Consider the following 22,547-nt stretch of genomic DNA (forward strand, 5'->3'; position numbering starts at 1 on the left):
TTTTGCAGATGAAAATTGTCTATTAGCAATTTGACATGGTTCAACCTAATACACTTACAACAGAGTCAAGTAAGCCACAAATTACCCAGTACATGTAAAGATAAATATCTTTGAATACCCAAGGCTGAAGTAAAGTGGTTATGTCAATACACAGGAGGACATGCACTGGGAATCTGATACAGATGGAATGGAGTGGCCAGTGAATTTGATTTTTTTTAACTAAACAGAGCATATTAGATTTAAAAACATACTCTGTATTTTTATTTTTATTTATTTTATTTTAATTTATTTTTTAAAAGATTTTTATTTATTTGACAGAGAACGAGAGAGCACAAGCAGAGGGAGCAGCAGAGGGGGAGGGAGAAGCGGACTCCGGGCTGAGCACAGAGCCCGACGTGGGGCTCGATCCCAAGACCCTGAGATCATGACCTGAGCTGAAGGCAGATGCTTAACCGATTGAGCCACCCAGGCGCTCCAGCTCCTAAGTCTTTCATGGTGTAGAGGTAAATGTCAGAATGTTTGCCACCTCTTTGATGACTAAATTTTATCTAGTGTTGCAGCAAATCACTGTATAAAAATAATGTATAAATAAATAAATAGAAAGATAAATAGATAAATAAATAATCTTCTCCCAAGATTATACTTTTTGGCCTGGCTATATACCTATCATATAAAACATGACATAATTTTAGATGTTCGGGAAGAACTCACTCTCAATTTTGCCAAACAATGGTATCACCTTTATCCCAAAGCATAAATTAGTGGTTAGTATACCAAAAAATTAGTACACCAAACACTGCAGGGAGAAAGATGATCCTTCAAATACTGTGTGAAATACTCCTCACACACCAATGACTAGAGCTTTCAGACTATGCCTTGGTCATAACCACACTGTAAGGCAACTGTTCAAGATTGGGTACTGTTAAAAATATGAAAACTGAAAGCATGGAAGATGGTAAAGGGAATTGTTACTCACTGACATGCTAGCCTTTAAATTTCTGATCTTGAAAATGGACTCACTGGATAGAGCTTTAGAAAGACCTTATCTTACTAAATTGTCCTCTATGATTTTAAACTGTTATTTCTTCTGCAATTTTGTTTTCTTTGATCAACACTTACTAACGAACACAGTGAGCCTAGTGTCAGCAAGTTCATACACCACTATGCTATATTTCTTTATTAGCATCTTATAAAATGTTGTGAGGCTAACTTCCCAGGTTTCAGGAACCATCCGCTGAACTTGACAGTTCAATGTATTTCACTTAATTGCTGGAATTGTAATGTAATATCCATGTGGGCTCTTTAATAATAAAATTGAAAACCCATTCATTTTCATGAAGGCTGTATTTTAGGTCAAACTGTATTTTAGGTCAAAAAATAAAAGACTTCTTTTAGTTCAAATCTAAGGACACCAAATGGAGTTGTGGCGGCATTTTTCTAAGCTAGGTTTAGCTGTTCTGTAAGACCTGTCTTTGTTCAGAAAAGAAAAGGATTTCATCCTTCCTTTAGACTGAACAGTTGACAGCATCTTTTTCTTCTTCCTCTTCTTCCCCTGCTTTATTCCCTCTCCAATCTCTTTCTTTTCCTCTTCTCCTAGTCTCCATCACTATCACCAGGACCACTACCACCACCACCACCATCAGCATCATCATCATGAATGAACAGGGCTGTAGGTTGGGTTCAAGAACAAAAGATAAAATCCATTCCCTTAAGGGATTTGTACTTTGAAAAGGGAGATAGGTATAACATACACTACATAACAAGAGAAATGATAAGAGAAGCCATTCATTAAATGCTAAACAAACTTTTAGAAAATAATTGTTCCAACAATTCAAAAAAGTGGTTAACCCTTTAGCATCCTTTAATTTTTGAAACTGACTCTGCCTCAAGGAAGTTTGCTTAGTTATGTTTGAAATGGTCACAATGTGTTATGGAAGATGGGAAAGGAGACATGGAGACAAATCTGAATTTAGCAGACTCCTACAATGCTGCAAATACGATGAGAGGCCCGTCCACCAAGTCACTGCTTCATCTAAAACTCACGTTAAAAACCACCAAACCCAAAGATAATGGTAGAGAAAATTAATTCCCCCCAAAATATGGGTTTTCCCGTATTTCCAAAAAAAAAAAAAAACCCACTCCCAAAAAACCAGGACTGAGTAATACAGATTAAGTTATACAAAAAGTGAGTTCCAGTAGAAACAAAGACTCAGGGCTGTAGCAAGTCATCGGATCTGGGAACCCATAAGTCCGTTGGCCTATCAGTATGAAAGCTGACTACAAAAACTGCTAGATTTTCTACATGTTTGAGGTTTATAGAGAAAATCTGAGTGAATTGTTTCTGAATTCTAGATCTTACAATTTAATTACAATTTTCTATTGTGGGTAGATGAGTAAAGAAATTTCAAATGTTTCAAATTCAGTTATTCTGTAAGCAGCATTCACAGTCAACTTTTACTACAAAAGGATTAATTTTTTAAAAATTTGATGAACATCTATAGAATCTCTGAAGTATAAGCAAACCATTAATTGAATCTGGGTTTGGTAAGATGTGGGCACTACTAAAGACCATCAGAACTTCTCAGAGCCTAAGTAAGGTTGGTTTTAATAAACAAGCCACACTCAATGTGATGTATACAAGTTCCACTGCTCAAATAATGCTCAAGCCTATATTTTTTAAATTCATTCTACTTGTAACATACTTGAAGGTGTTTTAACAAAAATGAATACAATTCTTTACTACCACTGAAAAAGAAATTCTTGATCTAGAATTCCAAAATTTGCATTTGAATGCTATTATCATGGTAAAAAATAATTTTTCTAACTAGAATCACTTTTTCTCAAAGCTGAAATTGAAACTATCTCATGTGTGATAGACACCGGGGAGGGTATGTGCTATGGTGAGCACTGTGAATTGTACAAGACTGATGAATCATGGATCTGTACTTCTGAAACAAATAATGCAATATATGTTAAGAAAAAAAAAAGAAGAAGAAGACAGCAGGAGACGAAGAATGAAGGGGGAGTAAGTCGGAGGGGGAGACGAACCATAAGAGACGATGGACTCTGAAAAACAAACTGAGGGTTCTAGAGGGGAGGGGGGTGGGGGGATGGGTTAGCCTGGTGATGGGTATTAAAAAGGGCACGTTCTGCATGGAGCACTGGGTGTTATGCACAAACAATGAATCATGGAACACTACATCAAGAACTAATGATGTAATGTATGGTGATTAACATAACAATAAAAAAATTATTAAAAAAAAGACTGTTGAATCACAGACCCTGTACCTCTGAAACAATACATTATATGTTAAAAAAAGAAGAAGATAGTAGAAAGGGTAAAATGAAGGGGGGGAAATTGGAGGGGGAGATAAACCATGAGAGACTATGGACTCTGAGAAACAAACTGAGGGCTCTAGAGGGGAGGGGGGGCTGGGGGGGATGGGTTAGCCTGGTGATGGGTATTAAAGAGGGCACGTTCTGCGTGGAGCACTGGGTGTTATACGCAAACAATGAATCATGGAACACTACATCAAAACTAATGATGTAAAAAAAAAAACTAATGATGAATGTATGGTGATTAACATAAGAAAATTTAAAAAAAAAAGAAAAAATCTATCTCATGTCATTAAAATCCTCTTTATTCTCTGGGTATTTGTATGAGGTTTTCTTCTTGTTCCCTGTAGAGCTGAGTTTGAACTAAATAACTATTGACTACAGAGTGTGTCCATAAAGTAAAAAGACATTGGATATTGCTAAGAAAACTATAATCCAATTTATTAATTAATGTTAGCATATATTGACACTAGGTACTTGATATGAAATGCTTTGGCCAGTGTCTGGGTTATTAGATATTAGCTACTATATTTACTATTTTTGTTAATAAAATAATCATGTTAATAAAGGCAGTAAGCTATGTTTCAGATGTGCAATCACTAACTTGAAGTACAAAATTGATATGGTATATAGACTATTAATAATGAAAATATTGGGGTGCTTGGGTGGCTCAGTTGGTTAGGTGTCTTTGTTTTTTTTTGTTTTTTTTTTTTTTTAAAGATTTTATTTATTTATTCATGAGAGACAGAGAGAGAGAGAGGCAGAGGGAGAAGCAGGCTCCCAAGAAGCAGGGAGCCTGATGCAGGACTCGATCCCAGGACCCTGGGATCATGACCTGAGCCGAAGGCAGATGCTTAACCATCTGAGCCACCCAGGCGCCCTAGGTGTCTGTCTTTGGCTCAGGTCATGATCCCAGGGTCCTAGGACCTAGTCCCACAACAGGCTCCTTGCTCAGCAGGGAGTCTGCTTCTTCCTCTCCCTCTGCCCCTCCACCTGCTCGTGCACTCTCAAATAAATAAATAAAATCTTTAAAAAAAATGAAACTATCTAGTAATGTAGGAAATGTGGAGAGGCATCTCAAAAACTCAAAAACTCAAAAACAAAGGCTATATTTTTGGGGAAAAGGATTTGCCATGTATTATTTCTTTGACTTATTTACTAGAACTTTTTCTCATCAAATAACCATAAAGGAATATAAGCAATTATAAAGTTTTTCTTCCACATGTTATATTATTAAAAAAATAGCTAATTCATCATTCAAAGAACCTTCTATTGGAAGAAGTAAATTGCACTAAAAGAAAAAGCATTTGCCAAAACATTGAAATTTCTTTTTTTTTCTTTTAAAGATTTTGTTTATTTGACAGAGAGAGACACAGCGAGAGAGGGAACACAAGCAGGGGGAGTGGGAGAGGGAGAAGCAGGCCTCCTGCGGAGCAGGGAGCCCGATGTGGGGCTCGATCCCAGGACCCTGGGATCATGACCCGAGCCGAAGGCAGACGCCTAAAGACTGAGCCACCCAGGTGCCCCTGAAATTTCTATTATTAGAGTGGAAAATGATAATTAGCAAAATTTTTCAACTGACTCACTTTTACTTGAGAATAAATAAAAAGCCTGCATGCTCCATAATAGGAGGAAATATGTGTTTTATGTTCCTAGCATCATTCTCAGAGAAAGATTCTATCAAATTGCTCTCTTTTGTAGAAGTAGGTATAATAAAAGATTATTTCTCATATGATAGAAATTTAGGTCTAAAAACATTAAGTGATTTAAACTATGTGTCAAAATGTCTTTCTTTTGGAAATTACTCTGTTGTACACAGCAGTAATGTGGCAACGTGTTGTTCTACCTTAATACTTGAGGAACACACGTCATTTAAAAGCCAAAAGTCATCCTCCCTTTTCCCTCTGCGCGCAGGTTTGCTCAGATTGTAACTTAATCCCCCAATGCACTCTGCAACACAACCCAATTAGCTCCTGACTTTTATCTGGAACTAAAAATTTAAATTCCCTACTCACAGTTTGAAAGAAACAAGTCAGTTATCTTGCGTTTTTCTTTCCTTTTATTTTCACGGAGCAAAGAAGGAAATTTCTTTCAGATTAGGAATATCCAAGACAATGGTCACAACTTGAATAGAGAACACATGGGAAAACAGGAATTATTTTCATAATGTCAGCTAATCCACAGCTGTGCCACCTGTTACTATGGATGATATCCAAAAGGATTTTGAAAACAAGCCGGGCAGTCTGTCTTCGATGTATGAAAAAGGAAACTGTCAAACATTTTGCATGGTGGGGAGGGGTTATGTTCAAAGGAAAATGGAGGCCAAAATTGACAAACTAGCAGTTATCTTCTATATTCTATGAATCACACATGAGCCGTTTGCCTTCTGGACTAATTAAGGAGTAATTAATTTCCAGAACCATTTTGAAGTCATCACTCTAAGTACATTCTGTATCAATATCTCCATCCACTACACTGGACGACTTCCCACATAGTCTCCTTAAATGTTTAAGATTAAGTTTCAATTTAGGGAAAAAATGAAGTCACTATATTAAGCAAGCACTTTCATTTTAAAAGGTTAATGTACTCATTCTAAGGATACCATAAAACAAAACCAATTATGTGTCCGTTATCCTACCAAGATGGTAGGTAGAACATGTATTATAGAGCATTTTGGAACTGTGAGACAAATAGTGCCACAGTTATAAAAAAAACAAAATGAAGCAACTGATCCAAAAAAAAGTAAGATGACAAAATTCTAAAATATTATATCTAAATTGCAGAAGTCATAATAACCAAAGCAAGGCAGAAGTTCTGGGCATATCTGCTGAGTCTTATGAAAAATACACCTAATGTTCCCCATTGACAAGCGTCTGAGGCCTACACTTGATAACCACATGATAATGATTTCTTAGACTCCAGTATTAACTGCTGGTAAAAGCACAGCTGCCAAATCACAGGACAGATTTCTCCTACACACTTTATAAAATCTGAACCTCTCTGTTTCCTCTAGCTTTGTTATTCAAATATCGAGAAGGCAACTGACAACATTTGTTGAGATGAAGTCCATTCCCTTTTTCGGGAGTCTGCAAGTAGCCAACATCCAAGATGCAAAAGGAGGCTAATTAATTCTTCCATTTAAATGACTGTTCAAAGGTTTTTGATGTTGTGATTGTTATTTTCCTAGCCACTGTTCTATTGATTTCAATGGTATACTATTAAAGATTCCAATTCTATTAATAAAGCAAACACATTAATGCATCTGGTTCTTTGACATCTTTGCAATGGTTCTCAAAGTATTTTACTACCAAAACTTGCTTACTGATAGGTAGTGGTTTTAGGTTGAACTAATTATTCAATTATAAAAAACGACTGATGAGGGAAAAAGTCAGAATTACCTAGGATAAAGAGTAGTGTCAAGTTGAGATTTAAGTATACAGTAAGTATACATTTGGTTCAGCTGCCACTTAGCAGGTTAAAGTTGGGGAAAAGTTCTTAACAGTAAGCCCTTTACATAAGTCTCCTAGAAGGATCTGGACATTTATTCAGAGGTCTTTTGATGGTAAAGAACAGAGATTCACTCAGATTAACTGAGGGATGGGCAGCTCAGTCACTATAATGGTATTTGGAGGAATCGAGAGACCCTCAGGGCACCTCAAGAAGCAACTTTTCTCAGTTCTCAAGAGGGGAGTCCCACTGACCCAGCTCAACTTTTTGGAATAAACTCTCACAAGTGATAGATTGCTGGCACACCTAGGGATCAGCTGCCCTTGACAAAGCTGTCCACATCTGGCCAAAAAAGCCACAGTTGGTGATAGTGAACAATGCCATAAATTACAGAGCCCGGCTAATTAGTGCAGTAGAAGTGTGTAATTGAAGCAGAGCCACTTAAAAAAAAGTTGTGGTAGGTAGGCCATTATTGACAGGGTGTGGCCTCAATCTGACTGGCTCTCCTCCTCGCTACTGTGTGACTTCGGTCAAGTTAATTAACCTATTTGATTTTTAGTTTCCTCAATATTAGTACCACTTAAGGTCATTGTGAAGAGTCAATGAGTTAATTTATGTAAAGTCCTCAGGCCACTATCTGTCCCGGAAATCATTGGGCAATTTAAGTTGCCCAATATCCTCTTTTGTCATAAAGCCAAAGCTACCTCCCTTTTCATTTACTACAGTGATGTCTTCTCTTTGGGGATGAAGTCTGTCTCAAGAAGGGTTAGGCTGCAAAGTCATCTTTCAAGGCCAAACTAACATGAGTCAAAAAAATTTTCGAGGGGTGCCTGGGTGGCTCAGTCGGTTAAACAACTGCCTTCAGATCAGGTCATTATCTCAGGGTCCTGGGATGCAGTCCCGCATCGGGCTCCTTGTTCAGCGGGGAGCCTGCTTCTCCCTCTGCCTCTGTCTGCCATTCCCCCTTCTTGTGCTTGCTCTCTCTTGCTCTTTCTTGCTTGCTCACCCGCTCTCTCTGTCAAATAAATAAGTAAAATCTTAAAAAAAATTTTTTTTCGAGAAGAATTTCAATCAGCCCATAAATACGATACATACACGTTTGTGCGTTGACTTCTTTATGGTGATGTATGTAGAAATGTATAACATAAAACGAAAAGTATACAATTATGAGCAGTCACGTCAAACGTAATTGTACAGTTTTAATTATGAGATAAACGTTAAGATTGAAAGAGAGAAAAAGTAAACCCATGTACTGTCCTTTCATCCAGATATTTTTGTTGGTTTTAATAAGCTAAGGATATGCTGACATGACGCATGCTGGGCTAAAGATGAATGAATGACGGCCATTAAACCATAGTCATATGATCACTGTTGAGATGATGAAACTATGCCTTGTCACATGAGTTTGAACTTCTACTTCCTCTAGTGACATAGTCCTCGAGGGGCATCAAGGGTTGATTTCTCTTGAGGAGAGGGTAAACCGGGCATCAGTGTTGGAAGGGAGGTAGTGGTTGTCTCTGTTTATCTCAAGAAGCTGACACACAGATTCATACACAGCTGCTAATTATACAAGAAAAACATGGTAACACTTTAGCCATTATCTTTTGAGTTAATGAAACATTTCTGATATATTGCATGTCATTTTTGAGGCCTTGTTGCATATGATGTTCATGTTCAGAAATGACGTCAATCTGTTTTTGGCTATTTGGAACAGTTCAGCTAATTTATGAAGATTCCAACTTGCTAGCTGTTCATTACTATTTCCTTTTTTATCTCTGTATAATTTCATCATTTCTTCTAATCATTAATTCAGCAGCTCTGACCTCCTAGTTTAGTAACTCGTTCATTGAGGTTGTCTATAAAGTAATGGTCACCCGCTTGCTTGGCCACCTGAACACACATTCACTAATTCACTAATGATCAGACTCACTTAAATCATTTACATCTTTTCCCATAGGATTGGGCAAAACGTTCCAGACATAGCTGCATGTCTACAAATCATAAATGTATACCTTTTAAATCTTTGTAAAAAATCTCTTCATGCACTTTGTTCAGTCCCTCTACAGTAACTGAAACCCTTGTTGCCATGATTGAATGACCATGTACTTCAATTTTTGACAACAGGGATGCTAGTTTTATTATGGCTGTATCCAAGGGCCACAATCAAAATAGATTCTTTCCTTTTCCTCTTTTTTTTTCTCCAATATCAGAATACTGTTGGTTGCTTTAGTTGGACCCAAGATCAAATAACTGGCTTTCATTTAGAGGGCATGTTTTACAAAAAAAATACATGTTTCTTAAAACACTAGCTTCCCACTCAGCACAATGAGATACTCATCTTTTGGGACAGTGGCAGAAACAGATGCAGGAAAAGATTAATGACCCCATTTCAGTTTCACACCAAGCCATTGAGCAGAATGACCGGTGAAGTCACCCACACTTTTAAATTATCCTCTCTTCCAGGATGAACATATATAGTTAAATTAGGGTAAATATTAGGACTGCTTTCAATTGCCTTTTACAGATTAAATGGGGAAGGAAGATCTCATTATGAATAAAACTATATTTCTTATACAAAATCTCTTTAAGTCTTTAAGTTTCAACTATATTTTTTCAAATATGTTTATGAAACCACTGGCTTCCATTTTATATTGTAGTTGAATTTGGAAGTGGACATGGATAAATACTGATGTGAATTCAAGTCTTTCTAGTTTGTAACAGAGAAAAATAGATTTAAATTGTAAGAAGGGACAGGAAAGCATCTTTCAAATGGGAGAGAATTCTGTGATATCTGAATTATTACTTAAGAAAATTCTATGCAATTTAAGAGACACGGGATGAAAGTTAATGCACAGCGCTCTTTTCCTTTAAAGTTGATGGATCATTAAATCTGTCCACCTAAACTCTTAAAAAATCTCTCATGATTAATCTTCTTGTCAAGTAGCTTTCCAACTTAGATCCTCTAATTTGCATTGTTTCCTCCACCCCTACACATGCATAGAGAGCATTTATGTGCAAATATAACTTTCTAAAAACAAACTTATATAGAAAAGGTGTCATTGGCATAGTTGAAAGGAATAGACCAGGAATGAAGAGAGTTAGATCTTCTCAATTAATAAAAAAAGCTTAATCATAGATATTTAACTTACATATCTTTATGTACTGATAGACCATCATACAACTTTTCATTTTTAAAAAATTGTTTTCCACCACTGTTCCTGATTTAAATATGCACACCTTAATGATTAAAAAAAAAAACCCACAAAAAACAAAAAAACCCACTGCAACAGGACGTTCCCTCATCACATTGCCGCTGCCTCCTCCCCCACGAAGGACAGATTTTCAGTGTTACCTGAGAAAAACATTATAACTAATTACATCATTTTTCTTGGTTCCTGCCTCTACCAAGCCTTGCTCAGACATTTCAACCTGTTATCACAATCCACAGTTTATCTCAAAATTTTATTTACTGCCATGAATATCACTTCTCTATGTGAAAATTATCAGTTTATCTTTCCTTGACCAAGAAGCAATCTCCTTATGTGCTATAAAAAATATTAAAATAAGATACTTTATTCCTAAAGTAAAATAGTCAACAGAGATGCCTTTTAAGGGTGAAAATTACCAGGAAAATTTGCCATTTCAAATCACTGGTGAATACTTAAGCTATTTATTCACACAATAAAGGTAGTTGAGGATTTTTTTATTTAAAAAATAGATCATATGATATCTATGTAGATTATTGTGTTTCTTTACAGAGTATCATTAACGAGTGTGCTAGGGAATAAAATTTGGACATTACCTTATCTATTAACTTCCTCTATTGCTTTTATAAAACACTTAAATATTTAATGTCAATAGTCTTTGATTATATAGATGTATTGAGTGTGTGTGTATGTGTGTGTGTGTGTTAAAAGACTCAGCAAAGCTGAATGGCTCAAAATCATGAAAACTGTACTATGCTTCCAAACTACCTGTTTTTTCATGTAAAATATAGTCTTCTAAAATAATGCATTTACATACATTCAAAATCAAATTTGATAGCTAAATCTTTCCAATACTACTCTTCAATATTACCTTTGTGTAGTAATACCTGTGCCACCCTTTCCATCCTAAGAACACAAGAGCGTTTTGTATAACATTACATAAGTCTGAGAACAGGCATTGAGAGAAAATGCTGCCGATCCTGAGACAGAGCTACAGTTCCCTCCAGAGCTACCACTTGTCATACACACACACACACACACACACACACACACACACACACACATTCTAGAGTGTCTGAATCATTTGAAATTGTCAATATTTGGCCAGTTTTAACCTATAAAAATGACAATTTTACTGTAATTTATACAGCCAGATAGATATACCTACAAAGGCTTAAAAATGCATCAGAAAATACCTTTGACATTTATTACTCAGAAGTTGATTATCGTCAACTCCATAGAAAGGAAAACCTTAACATCACTATTCACTCTGAAAATTTATGAACCTTTGCTCCACCTATATTAAAACTAAATTGCATCCACACAAAGAAAAAAAGATTTTTTTAAGACGATGCACCAACCAGAATAGAATATATATATACACTTGGTCTTTGTTCTACCAGATGTCCATCCAAAGGTATTGATAATGGTTACATCATCAGATTTTTAGCCACAACTAGCTCCAAATATTGCATCTGTGGCTCCCACCAGGAGTCCCTGACCCAGCTCAACAAGCATGAAAACATGAAATAAAGAAACGTTAACAAAGACTGGTCTAAGAAAGAGTTCGCAACAATACTGCAATGCTCTTATCACCAAATTCGCCTATGCATTGGATACTTAAATCTGAAAGATTTGCAAATAACGACCACATTCAAGCCAGACATTATTCCAAGTGAGGAACAGACTAAAAGGGACACACACACACAAAAAATGCCTTCCAAGAGAGAAACATTCATTAGCCGTACTGGCAAGTGTCTAAAGCAAACAAGGAAACTGCAAAATAATTACTTAGTTACAAACAAACCCCTTTTTGGAACAGTACCTTTTTGTGTCTGTCCCTCTTCCATATTCTCTTCCATGGCTACCTTTCTTCAGTAGAATCTGGTACACGGAATTAATCAAAAGCTCAATTAGATGTTGGAAAAACTGGTGATTTTTTTTCCCTGGGAAGCTCCCACAGCAGTGGCTTGGGCAAGTCCTCCGAGCTTAGCTAAGGCTCCCTTGCGCCTCTTGTTTGCTTGGAGACAGGCTGTCAAGTGTAATTTCATTCAAATTACTCTTCCGTGAAGATTATCAATTTTTCTTCTCAAAGCTGTCCATTGTGTACCACTGTAAGCAGGTATTCAAGCAAAGAGCCTGAGAATTTTGGGGGGAAATTTGGTCTGAATCCCAGTAGCCGAGACTGTGATTCACAAACCTTCCTTTGCATTTAAAATGAGGAAAAGAAATTGAGGTTTGTATGGAAATCTGGGCTTTAAATTGGAAAGAGGCTGAGCTGTGAACAGATGGAGGGGTGTCCTCCTAACATGAAGCAGACCACCAACCCATGATTCCCCCTCTTTGCCACCAGAGTGGGAAAGCCCGGATTCCTGCCGGTTCTTTATGCCACAGCTCTGCTTCTCACCAGTCAGATACCTTGCGAAAATGCATTTTCCTTTGCTCTGCTCTCTGAGTATCTAGTTAATTTGATTTAAAAGTGGCAAGAAAGGATGCAATTAAACCACCTCAGAGTTTATCTGTACGAGTTTAGTATTAACAGAGGTTTGGTAAGCTCACACCTTTCAGATTTAAAAAGATATAAAAGTATGGTTTTCAAAAGAATGAGTATAAACCCTTAAGCCTGAAAGAGATATTTTAAGTAATTATTTTACTTCTGTGCCAGAAGACTCTTAAAGGAAAGGGAGAAAAACACTGAAATTTTTAAAAAGGCATCTATTGATGTCTCGGTAATTTATTGTTATCATTTTAGTCCACCAAAACTGCTGCTTTTAAGTGGGAATCTGATTTTAAATGGGAATTGTTTCAAGGGTCATTATTGGGGAATGAGTAGGATAATAGAAGGAACAAATTCTAGATAAGGAACAACGGGATGAGCAATTTATAATGGGAAGCTGCAGTCTGATTTGAAATGCAAATCACAACCCTGCAGTCTGGCAATAAATTAGCATTTGTACTTCAGCCCACTGAGTGACAGGGCACAATCCAAGAGTCTCAGTACTTCACAAAAGGTATAGTGAGAAAATAAACAGTTTCTCTTTCAAGGGGGCATAAACCCTTACTACAGCATAAAGTATAAAGAAAGGAAGAACTCCTGTCTCTGTCTCCATGTCCAAATGAGCAAGCACATGGAGAAACACACACACACACACACGCACACACACACAATTTCCTTACAATTAATGAAAAATAATGCACTTCCTGATTATCCACAATACATCAGAGCATATATTTCACATGTTTTTTAAAGTGGGTCAGTAACATGTTACATACATGCCACCTTGGGAATCATTACAAAAGCAACTATTTAGAGGCAAGACAATTCTTGTACAACATTCCACTTTATTTCTCATGATTTCTCCTAAAAGAATGTTTAGCCTTCTTCCTTCTACAGTCATCTGCTATTTATTTTCCCTATTCAAATGAATTTAACCCACAGGTAAGTATAATTCAGATAACTAAAAAAAACTCTCTCTTCTGAATATGTTTCAATCTATATTCAAGAGTTTGTGAGCAAGCTGCTTGCTCAGGGCACAGATTGAAAGAAAGAAACCATGAGGGAAATCAAAGAGCCAAATCATAGCAGCATCTCCGCTCCAACATATCCCTGGGCTGACATAATCTGGCGTTTAGTCAAAACAGAATGGAGCATCACTCCTCATTTATATTCTTTCCTCATTTTATACTACAGAAGTCATCAGTGAAAAATCATTAATAGTAATAGCAGTAGAAATAATGATGCCACTTTAAATTTCTAGAGCACTTTACAATCTACAAAACACATTCATATGCATTAACCCATTGGTAAAACCAATAGGAAAAGTATTATTTTTCCCTCATTTCGTGCTGGACAAAAACTGATACCCAAGGAGACCCAGGGACCAAGTAAGTCTTAGAACCCATGTCAGCGATTCCTTGGCTAATGCTTTGACCCTGGAAGCCAGGTTGTTCCATGATGAGCGTCTCCAGCATCTTCACACCTTAGCCTTTCGTTTCCACCATGCATAGGAAAGAAAGAGAAGAAATGATAGGGAAATGGAAAGCATTCATTAGAAAAGACGGGTGGAAAAATAACTAGACTTTTCCTTCTGGAAGCTTTGTTGCAGATCAACAAATTCCTTTAATAATCAACTTTTTCTCTAAAATGGACTTTTTCACACAAAAATTGTTAACAAGAGTCCCTGGGTGGCTCAGTTGGTTAAGTGCCTGCCTCCGGCTCAGGTCATGATTCCAGAGTCCTGGGATTGAGTCCTGCATCGGGCTCTGTGCTCAGTGGGGAGTCTGCTTCTCTGCCCTTCCCCTGGCTCATGCTCTCTCTCTCTCTCTTTCTCTCAAATAAATAAAATCTTTAAAAAAATTGTTAACAAAAGAATACAATAGCAACTTATTCTGATTTTTTTTAATATATGAAGAACCACCCCAAATCCAGGCTAAACAGATTCTTATGAGCAGCAACATGCACGCACACAGCTTCCTTATGGCAATCACTTCTCAGTGAGCAAAGATCATTTTTTTTATCATGATCAAGCATATGTGACATAAAACATACCATTTTAATCATGTTTAAGTGTACAGTGCAGTGGTATTAAGTATGGTCACATCTTCTGCAGCCATCACCACCATCCACCTCCCAAATGGAAACTCAGTCCCCACTAAACATGAATTCCCTATTTCCTTCTCCCCCTATTTGAGGACAGGTGAGTTGCTGTGGCTGACTGTTGTTTTTAGGATTGTTTTAAAATCTTGATCTCATTTGAACTTAAGATATTTTGAACAACCAAGTATCTGAACACTAGTTAGAAAAGAGAAATGAATGGCACTATTGTAGATGAACCATATGAATCCTAAAATATGCTACATGAACCTTAAGAACTGGCAACGCTGTTTCTTTTAGATTTCCTTTAAGACCTAGAAGCTGAAATGACGAGATGCCCAATCTCATATTCTTTCCATTATACCACAATGCATTTGCCACACTGTTGTAGTCATTTATTTAAAGTATGTGGTGTGGGTTCACTAGGTAGTTTAAAAATAGGATAATGAAGTTAGATATGATTTCCCTTTCAAATAGTGTCTCAGAAATATTTACAATGTTTATTACATTTTTCCTGCGTAAGCTAGAAGACACATTAGTCACTAAACCTAAACCCATTCAGTCCTCATTTCTCTTACATCACCTTAATTTGGAGCTGGCTCTTTCTTTAACACCTCATCTTATCTTTACAGACATTTCATTATATAAACCAAGAAAATATCTACCTATTCTTCTATTATATAATTCAGTCATCACTGTGATACAATATTCAAAATACAGTCTAGTAAACAGAGTTGCAGATGAAACAAGTTGATGGCTCCAAATACAGCATCAACTTTAAGAAGTGGAAAAAAAATGTTTAAGGTCTTTGAGTCAGATAACAAAACAGACATGTGAAACCCTGAACCAAGTATAATATAGACATGTTGAGAACTGCTTTAGTTCCTCAAATGTTTCATACATGGATCCAACCCTGTCTTGAAAAGGAAATGTCTTTGTTGGTTTCTTCCTACATTTCAATAAAAAAGAATCTTTTTGGCTGCTGGTTTAAGTTCTAGGTCAGAAACTGACTTCTACACATTTTCTTAAAGAAAATTAAAACCACCACAAACACTTGAATGTTTTAAATGTATTACAGAAGTAGCGTAACATTCTTTGGAGTTTTATAATTGTGTAATGCAGTCGATGCACAGAATGACCATGGTCTTTACAGGTCTTGCTAAATTTAAGTATCATTATTCCTACTCCCTTTCATTATTTAATTGTACAAATGTTTATTTAGCATTCTTATATGCATAGGAACTTGCTGTAGGCAAGAGATACTAACAAAAAAATTCCGGCCCTAATGATGTTCACAGTCTAATAGCACAAACAAGTCACAAATCACACATTGTATGACAAGTGATATCTAATTGGGATAAAAACACACAGGTTGCTACACGAGCTTATAGCAAGGATACCTAACCTATTATTTAGTTTTGATAGCTGAGAAAGTTTTCTCGCTTTCCTAGAAGGTATAGGTTGATCTGACCTGATACTGAAAGGATGTGATACTCTCCAGGAAAAAGAGAAGGCAGTGGAAGGGAGCAGGAAAGGTTTCCTAGACAGTTGAAACTGAATACTCAAAAACTCATAAAGAGAGGTATTCTTCTGATTGCATGGAACGGACTAACATCTGGCCACATGGGCAGTTGGAAACCCTCTTTTACTGTTTATGGGGCATCTTATCCCCAAGGTGTTCAGGAGTCTTGTGCTGGAAAATCCAGTCCTGAGACTTGGTCCCCAGAGTTACTAAAGAGGTAAGGGAGACACTCCAGAGACCAGTCCTGTACCCTAGAAGACTAGAGTCTTAAAAGGGAGAAGATGAGAAACCCATTATTAGTCACCCCAAGAAATTACCTTTAGTTCTTTCAGGCTTTTTCACACTAAGACCTTTCCCTGTGAATCTATTCATACTGTCTCTTCAGAGTTGGCCAAGTCTGCTATCATGACAATGTCGTGGTCCTATTTACAACTGGTCAATGGTTTGCCCCTGTTCTTAGGACAAAGTTCAACCTACTTAGTTTGGTGGGAGCGATGGGGCATCACGTGGCAGGAGCCTGGCTCTCAAGCCTAACCTCCCCCAGTTATTCCTCACCCACTTATCTCCTTCTCATTTCCCCAAAGTGTCTATTTTTAAATGTTGTTCCTTCTGCCTAAAATACTTTTCCCTCCACCCCTAGAGAGCTAGATCCACTCACTTACCAGATCTTAGTTTAAACGAATTGATCAGAGAACAGGCCTTCTGCAGCACTGATAATATATGTCATTACAGAGTTATTCCCCAAAGTTGGCATTTTACGTTTATTTTCCCCACTGGCCTGCAGCCCACAAGCCTCATGAGGTCAGAGACTCTATCCACCTCCCACAAGGCAAACACACAGCAAGCTTTCACTAGATATTTGTAAAACTCATGAATAAATAAACGAAATGATAATAATGGATGAATGAATACATTCATGGATTAAAATATACTTTCTCTTACATTTAGCAGCTTCCACAAAGTTTTAAAGTGTGGACACTATTTACAATAATTCCAGGAGATACAGGTTGTGTTCATATACAACAAAGGCCATGCCTGAAGACCTGAGGGCAGAATGATAAAGAGATATTTCAAAAAAACAGTCGAACAAAAAAGTAACTGGGAAATTATTAATTGTGTGCCATGTTTCCTTTGCTAAGGGAAAGCTACACTGTCGTAAGCACCAATTATTAGAAGGAGAGACAGCAAATTTCTCGGAGTGACACTCCTTAGATCAAATTTACCCTTCCAAAATAGGAATAATCATTTATAAGTATTTACTGTAAACCAAAAAGTTGCTAAAATTTTTAAAAGTTCTAAATAGTTTTTGTCTCTCTCCAAAATGCTAGCAAACTAGAGAAAACCAAAACCCTTTTCGTTAATTACGTTTTCCCTGAAACATGCAGAAACCACGCTGGGTGAGGTGGGGGGGGGCAAAGAGTGGGGAGGAGGGAATGGTTAAAGCAGCTTCCAAAAAGCGGTGTTGTAACCAGCAGTGGCCTGTGTTGAGCAGCTCGAAATTCAAACTCTGCTACCAACTGAGAAAGAAATAAAAAAAAAAAAATGGCCCAAGTTGGTTCTTTATTTTCTCAGAAATGCTACTTAAGCTGAGCTCACCAGAAAAGCAACTGCACAGCTCAATCACACACTCAACTTGTATGGATTAACTACCATGTAGCAGAAACTGGGCTAGGTGATCAGGACAGACGTTGTTCCCTGCTCTCACAGACTAACAGCTCAGCCCAAAGAGAGACACAGTTAAACAAGTTCTTGGAACATATTACAGAAGCAATAATAATAATAACCAAAATTGTACTCAGCCCTTAGGCATCTATGATTATCCCACTTAATCTTCAAATACTATCAGGTAGTTCCTATTATCCCCATTTTTACAGAAAATGAATTAGGCACAGAAAGGTTCAATTCTTTACACAAAATAATGTAGGCATTCTGACTCCAAAGACCATTCTTCAAACCACCTGTATGTCTGTCTACACTTACATAAGTAGTAGACCCAAGAGCATTTAGGATGAGCTAAGGCTCTTGTCACAAAGTCCTAATTCAAACATAACATTATACATAGTAATAAATACCGTATGTCCAGGTATCCAACATATACAATAAAGTATTGAAAGATTACTGTGCCCCTTTGTTAACTGCATTCTACTCTTTATTTGCCCCAATCCTACCTCTCAGGCCTGTTAACCACCAACCAGTCTCAGGGTGTTTTTATTCCATACACTGTCCTCATAATTTATATATATATATATATATATATAAACTACACACACACACTATTTAGTATTGCTTTGCAGGTTTTGCTATGATTATAAATGGTATTTTATTGTATGTATCTTTCCACATCTTTTTCCCAATCTTCTGATGATATTTGTAGATCTAACCTATTGATAAGCATTTAATATTGTTTCTAATTTCTAAACTACTGCAGAAAATATTACAATGAATATTCTTATGTATGTCTCTGTGTGCACATATGTAAAAACTCTCCTATTATTTATAATATATATAATATGACTCTATATTACATATATACTGTATATGACTATATTATATATAATATGACTATTTCTGAATTCCCTATTCTGTGTCATTGGTCTATGGGTCCATTTCTGTTTCAATAACACATTTTCTTAATTACGCTAGCTTTATAATCACTTTATATTTAGAAGAGCAAGTCCTCAAACTTTGATCATTCTTTTAAAACCTGTCTTAGTAAAACCTTGGCCCCCTGGTCAACTGTATACATTTTAAAATCAGCTTTCAAATACTATAGGGGAAAATAACTTGCATTTATCAAACTTACGTTAACTTCATAAAGTTAGTGAGACATAATTAACATCTTTACAATATTGAATCAGTTTCCATGAATGTGAGCTATCTGTCCATTTATTCAGGAATACTTTCATATATTTTGAGAACATGTGAAAATGTCCTCCCTAAAAGCTCTGCATAACTTCGTTGTTTTTATTTCTAGGTATTCTGGTTTCTTTCACAAAAAAAAATTATATTACATTTTCCAATTCTTTTTGACTGAAGTAAAGGAACACATTGTTTTTTTAATTAATCCTCGAAGAAGCAAATTTGCTAATCCTCTCCTATAGTTCTAATAGTGTATACATCTTGAAGTTTCTATGCAACCGTAACATCTCTGAACTAAAGCAGATTTCATACTAATCTTTTTATTTTTATGTATTTTGTCCATCTTCCTGTGCATTCTGGGAGCACCAATGCAATGTTGAATTGAACCAGTAAACTGAACTGGAATGATACCACTGTGTCACTACTATATGTTGTCTATAGTAGGTTTGGGTAGATATATTTTATCTGCATGAATAGAGATTCTCTTTGATTCCATAATGCTGAGGTTTATTTATCATAAAATATGTTGAATTTTAGCAATCTTTTCCCACAAGTATGATTTTATATATATATATATAATCTCCATGAATATATTCCATTAATATATTAAAGAATTGTATCAATGTCAAAGTAACCAAATTTTCAATTAATGTTGTTTGGTTGATTTTTTTCTCTACTGGTGAAAATGGTACTCCAATAAAAAGAGCTTTACCAATTTGGTAAAGCTTTTCTAATATATGTGTAAATATATACATATATATATAATATCAATTAGTGACTACATTCATTAAACATTAACTTGCAGATAGACATAATACTAATTCATGTTCTAACTCATTAACACAACAATCGTCAGAGGTAGGTAATATTATTATCATTTCCCATTTTGTAGATGAGGAAACAGAATAATTTGCACAGGGGCACCTGGGTGGCTCAGTTGGTTAAGCGTCTGCCTTCGGCCCAGGTCATGATCTCAGGGTCCTGGGATCGAGCCCCACATCAGGCTCCCTGCTCAGCAGGGAGCCTGCTTCTCCCTCTCCCTCTGCCTGCTGCTCCCCCTGCTTGTGCTCTCTCTCTCTGTCAAGTAAATAAATAAAATCTTTTTTAAAAAAAGAATAATTTGCACAGATCACCCAGCTCTTAAGTGACAAAGATGAGATTCAAACCCAGAGCTTTCTGTTTCCAAATGCTCTTAATTTCGAGACTATACATACTATGGAGCTGAAGCCTCTGTCCGAGGCCACTTAACCACCGTGATTTAAAAATACAGAGCAGTATCCAGAAAGTGAATGGAAAGGAGGGGGCACTGACAAAAGCCGCTTCTGCCACACGCCCTTAAAACACATACACATACACACACCATGCAACAGAGACTATCTCAAAGAAAACCCACACTCACAACCTTGGTGGGCTATGCTTCTCCATCAGTGACAAGACTCTGCATAGGCTCACAGAGGTTGTCCAACTCACTTACTCTTCCAGTGAATGAAGCCCTGCCAGGGAGTCACTGCACCTTTGCCTCCCCTTTCCCTGGCCAAACCTCCAGGGCACCTGTCACAATCCTCACCCATCACCACTTCAGTTCCCTGTGCCTCCTGGTGGCTCCCCTCTGTACATTACAGTTTGGCTGCCCCCAGGACAACCCCAATTTATACAAGTTGTCTTCAACTAATTACCTGGGGCGCCTCCCCCAAAAATAAAATAGAGAATTACAGTAATAGGTTTTCAGGTGTTCAACTCTGTGTTCTTGGTACAAACTCAACTTGGTTATGTTAATAATTGCTTTAATTTTGCCTTTACTATACCAAAAGCTCTTCTTTTAATTGGAAACTGCCTTTTCAATCTGGTTTTCTCTAAACACCGCTACTGCTTTTTTCCACTTTAGGAGGGAATCAGTCATCACATTTTTGGTGCATCCCCAAATTGGAATACCATGTAGCAGTTTGTGATTATGCGAATCATGTTTACCAATATGAAAAGTTGTTCACAATAAATGAAGTGATAGAAGTGCATAACAAAATAGTCTGAGTAGTATATTTTATATTTTAAAGTATACATACATCTATGGAAACAACAATTTGAGAATGTTAAGAATTCTTCTTTTTAGAAAGTAGAATTTGCAATACGGTTTTTTCATTGTTTGCATGCCTTTTGGTCCTAAGTGGTTTAATAAAATATTTTAATATCAGTGAGTAGAACAACTTCATAAAGCTGACAATGTAAGTTGGTTACCACTAATTGTCACCTCCTATGTTCTTGGTGTTGGACTAACAATTCATCTAAGTTATTTCTACCACCTGCAACAACTGTGCAAGCTACCTTTCTTTCATAGGAGAAAATTGAGGCTTTCAACAGTTAAGCGACTTTCTCGAGTGACACAGCTGGTGAATGAAGGCACTGGGATTTGAATTTTGGTCTCTCTAATTGTAAATTTATCCCTCGCAACAAGGGGAATCATCCAGTACTTCATTAACAGGATCCTAGGGAGCTTCATGTTAACGTTTCTTAATTTTTGAGTAAGGTCTTGGTGTTACAGGAAGGGAAACGGATATGCTATACCTTAGCTGAAGGATGAGTTATTTGTTTCTCCATTTATTTGAACCAACATTTAACAACTTAGAAATCTCAGTTAAGCCTAACTTTACTTGTCACTGCATACTGCATACTGCAAATGACGAGCTTATAAAAACCAGTAAATAAGAATAGAGAGTGAGAGACAGAGCAAGAAGAGAAGGGAGGCAAACACAAAGTCTGCAAAGCTGCAGTTTGCCATAAGTTCTGAGTTTTAAATACTGATTTTAAATCTTGCTCTGAGTGTTCCGGCAGACACAGATGATAGGAAAAATCCTCTGAAAAAGCTGATTATACAACATGGTGCACAGAGCAATGATGAGGAAAAATAAGATTCAAGTCTTCTCAGCTTTATAATAAGCATCTTGGTCTTTCTGCTTACACATTAAATTGCAAGTCCTTTTATGGATGAAAAAAAAATATATGAAAGTCTACTCTTACATTTCCAGAGATCATCTTAGGTAACCTAAAAATTCTTATCTCATAAAAGGAAACTGCTCCTAGATTGACAACTTTTCTCATATTCAGCATGCCCTCTACCAATACACCTGAACTAGTAACTCAAAAGCAGGAAGTAGTAGGCTTCTCCCAAAGAGCCATCGGGATGTCATCCACTCCCTTCTTTTCTTCTAAGAGGATGTGTGGTTTTATGCATCGTTCCCTTTTTGTGTGCTGGCTATCTGCACATATTTTGGGGTTTGTTCACTTGAGCAAGAGATCTCTGATTGTGATCCACTTTCTATTAGTTAAAAGAATACAAATATGCCCACGTCCTGCATGTACCAGAAACTGCCAGAAAACATTATCCCAAGAAAATTTTACTGGCAATGGCATATGGTCTATTTGGATCCAGACCATGGCTCTGGTTAGACTGACGCACTTAAGCTTTCAAACAACACAAGTAGTTTACATCCTAAAAGTCTCTTTAGTCCATGTGCATACTATTAAGTCCAAACGAGCGTTGGAGACCACCACCTGGCTTCAGTCTAATGTGTGGCAATCATACAATCTA

The 22,547-nt window shown here is 36.8% G+C and overlaps 1 protein-coding gene across 2 annotated transcripts in view; it reads right to left on the reverse strand.

Moving 5' to 3' along the window:
• GPM6A (glycoprotein M6A) overlaps nt 1-22,547 on the reverse strand; it is a 329,090-nt gene that overhangs the window by 135,549 nt on the left and 170,994 nt on the right. Inside the window, exon 1 of one of the 2 annotated variants that reach the window (XM_073902267.1) lies at nt 11,815-12,418. The exons of the other annotated variant lie outside the window; for it this stretch is intronic. Within the exon in view, the coding sequence (XP_073758368.1) occupies nt 11,815-11,851 (37 nt within the window). The 5' untranslated portion in view covers nt 11,852-12,418. Of the gene's footprint in view, nt 1-11,814; nt 12,419-22,547 lie in introns of those variants that run through there. 2 annotated transcript variants of the gene reach the window in all.

This window comes from Callorhinus ursinus, unplaced genomic scaffold (assembly GCF_003265705.2).
Source record: "Callorhinus ursinus isolate GAN/ISIS: 27379988/994484 unplaced genomic scaffold, GSC_fseal_2.0 scaffold17, whole genome shotgun sequence".
Taxonomy (NCBI): domain Eukaryota; kingdom Metazoa; phylum Chordata; class Mammalia; order Carnivora; family Otariidae; genus Callorhinus; species Callorhinus ursinus.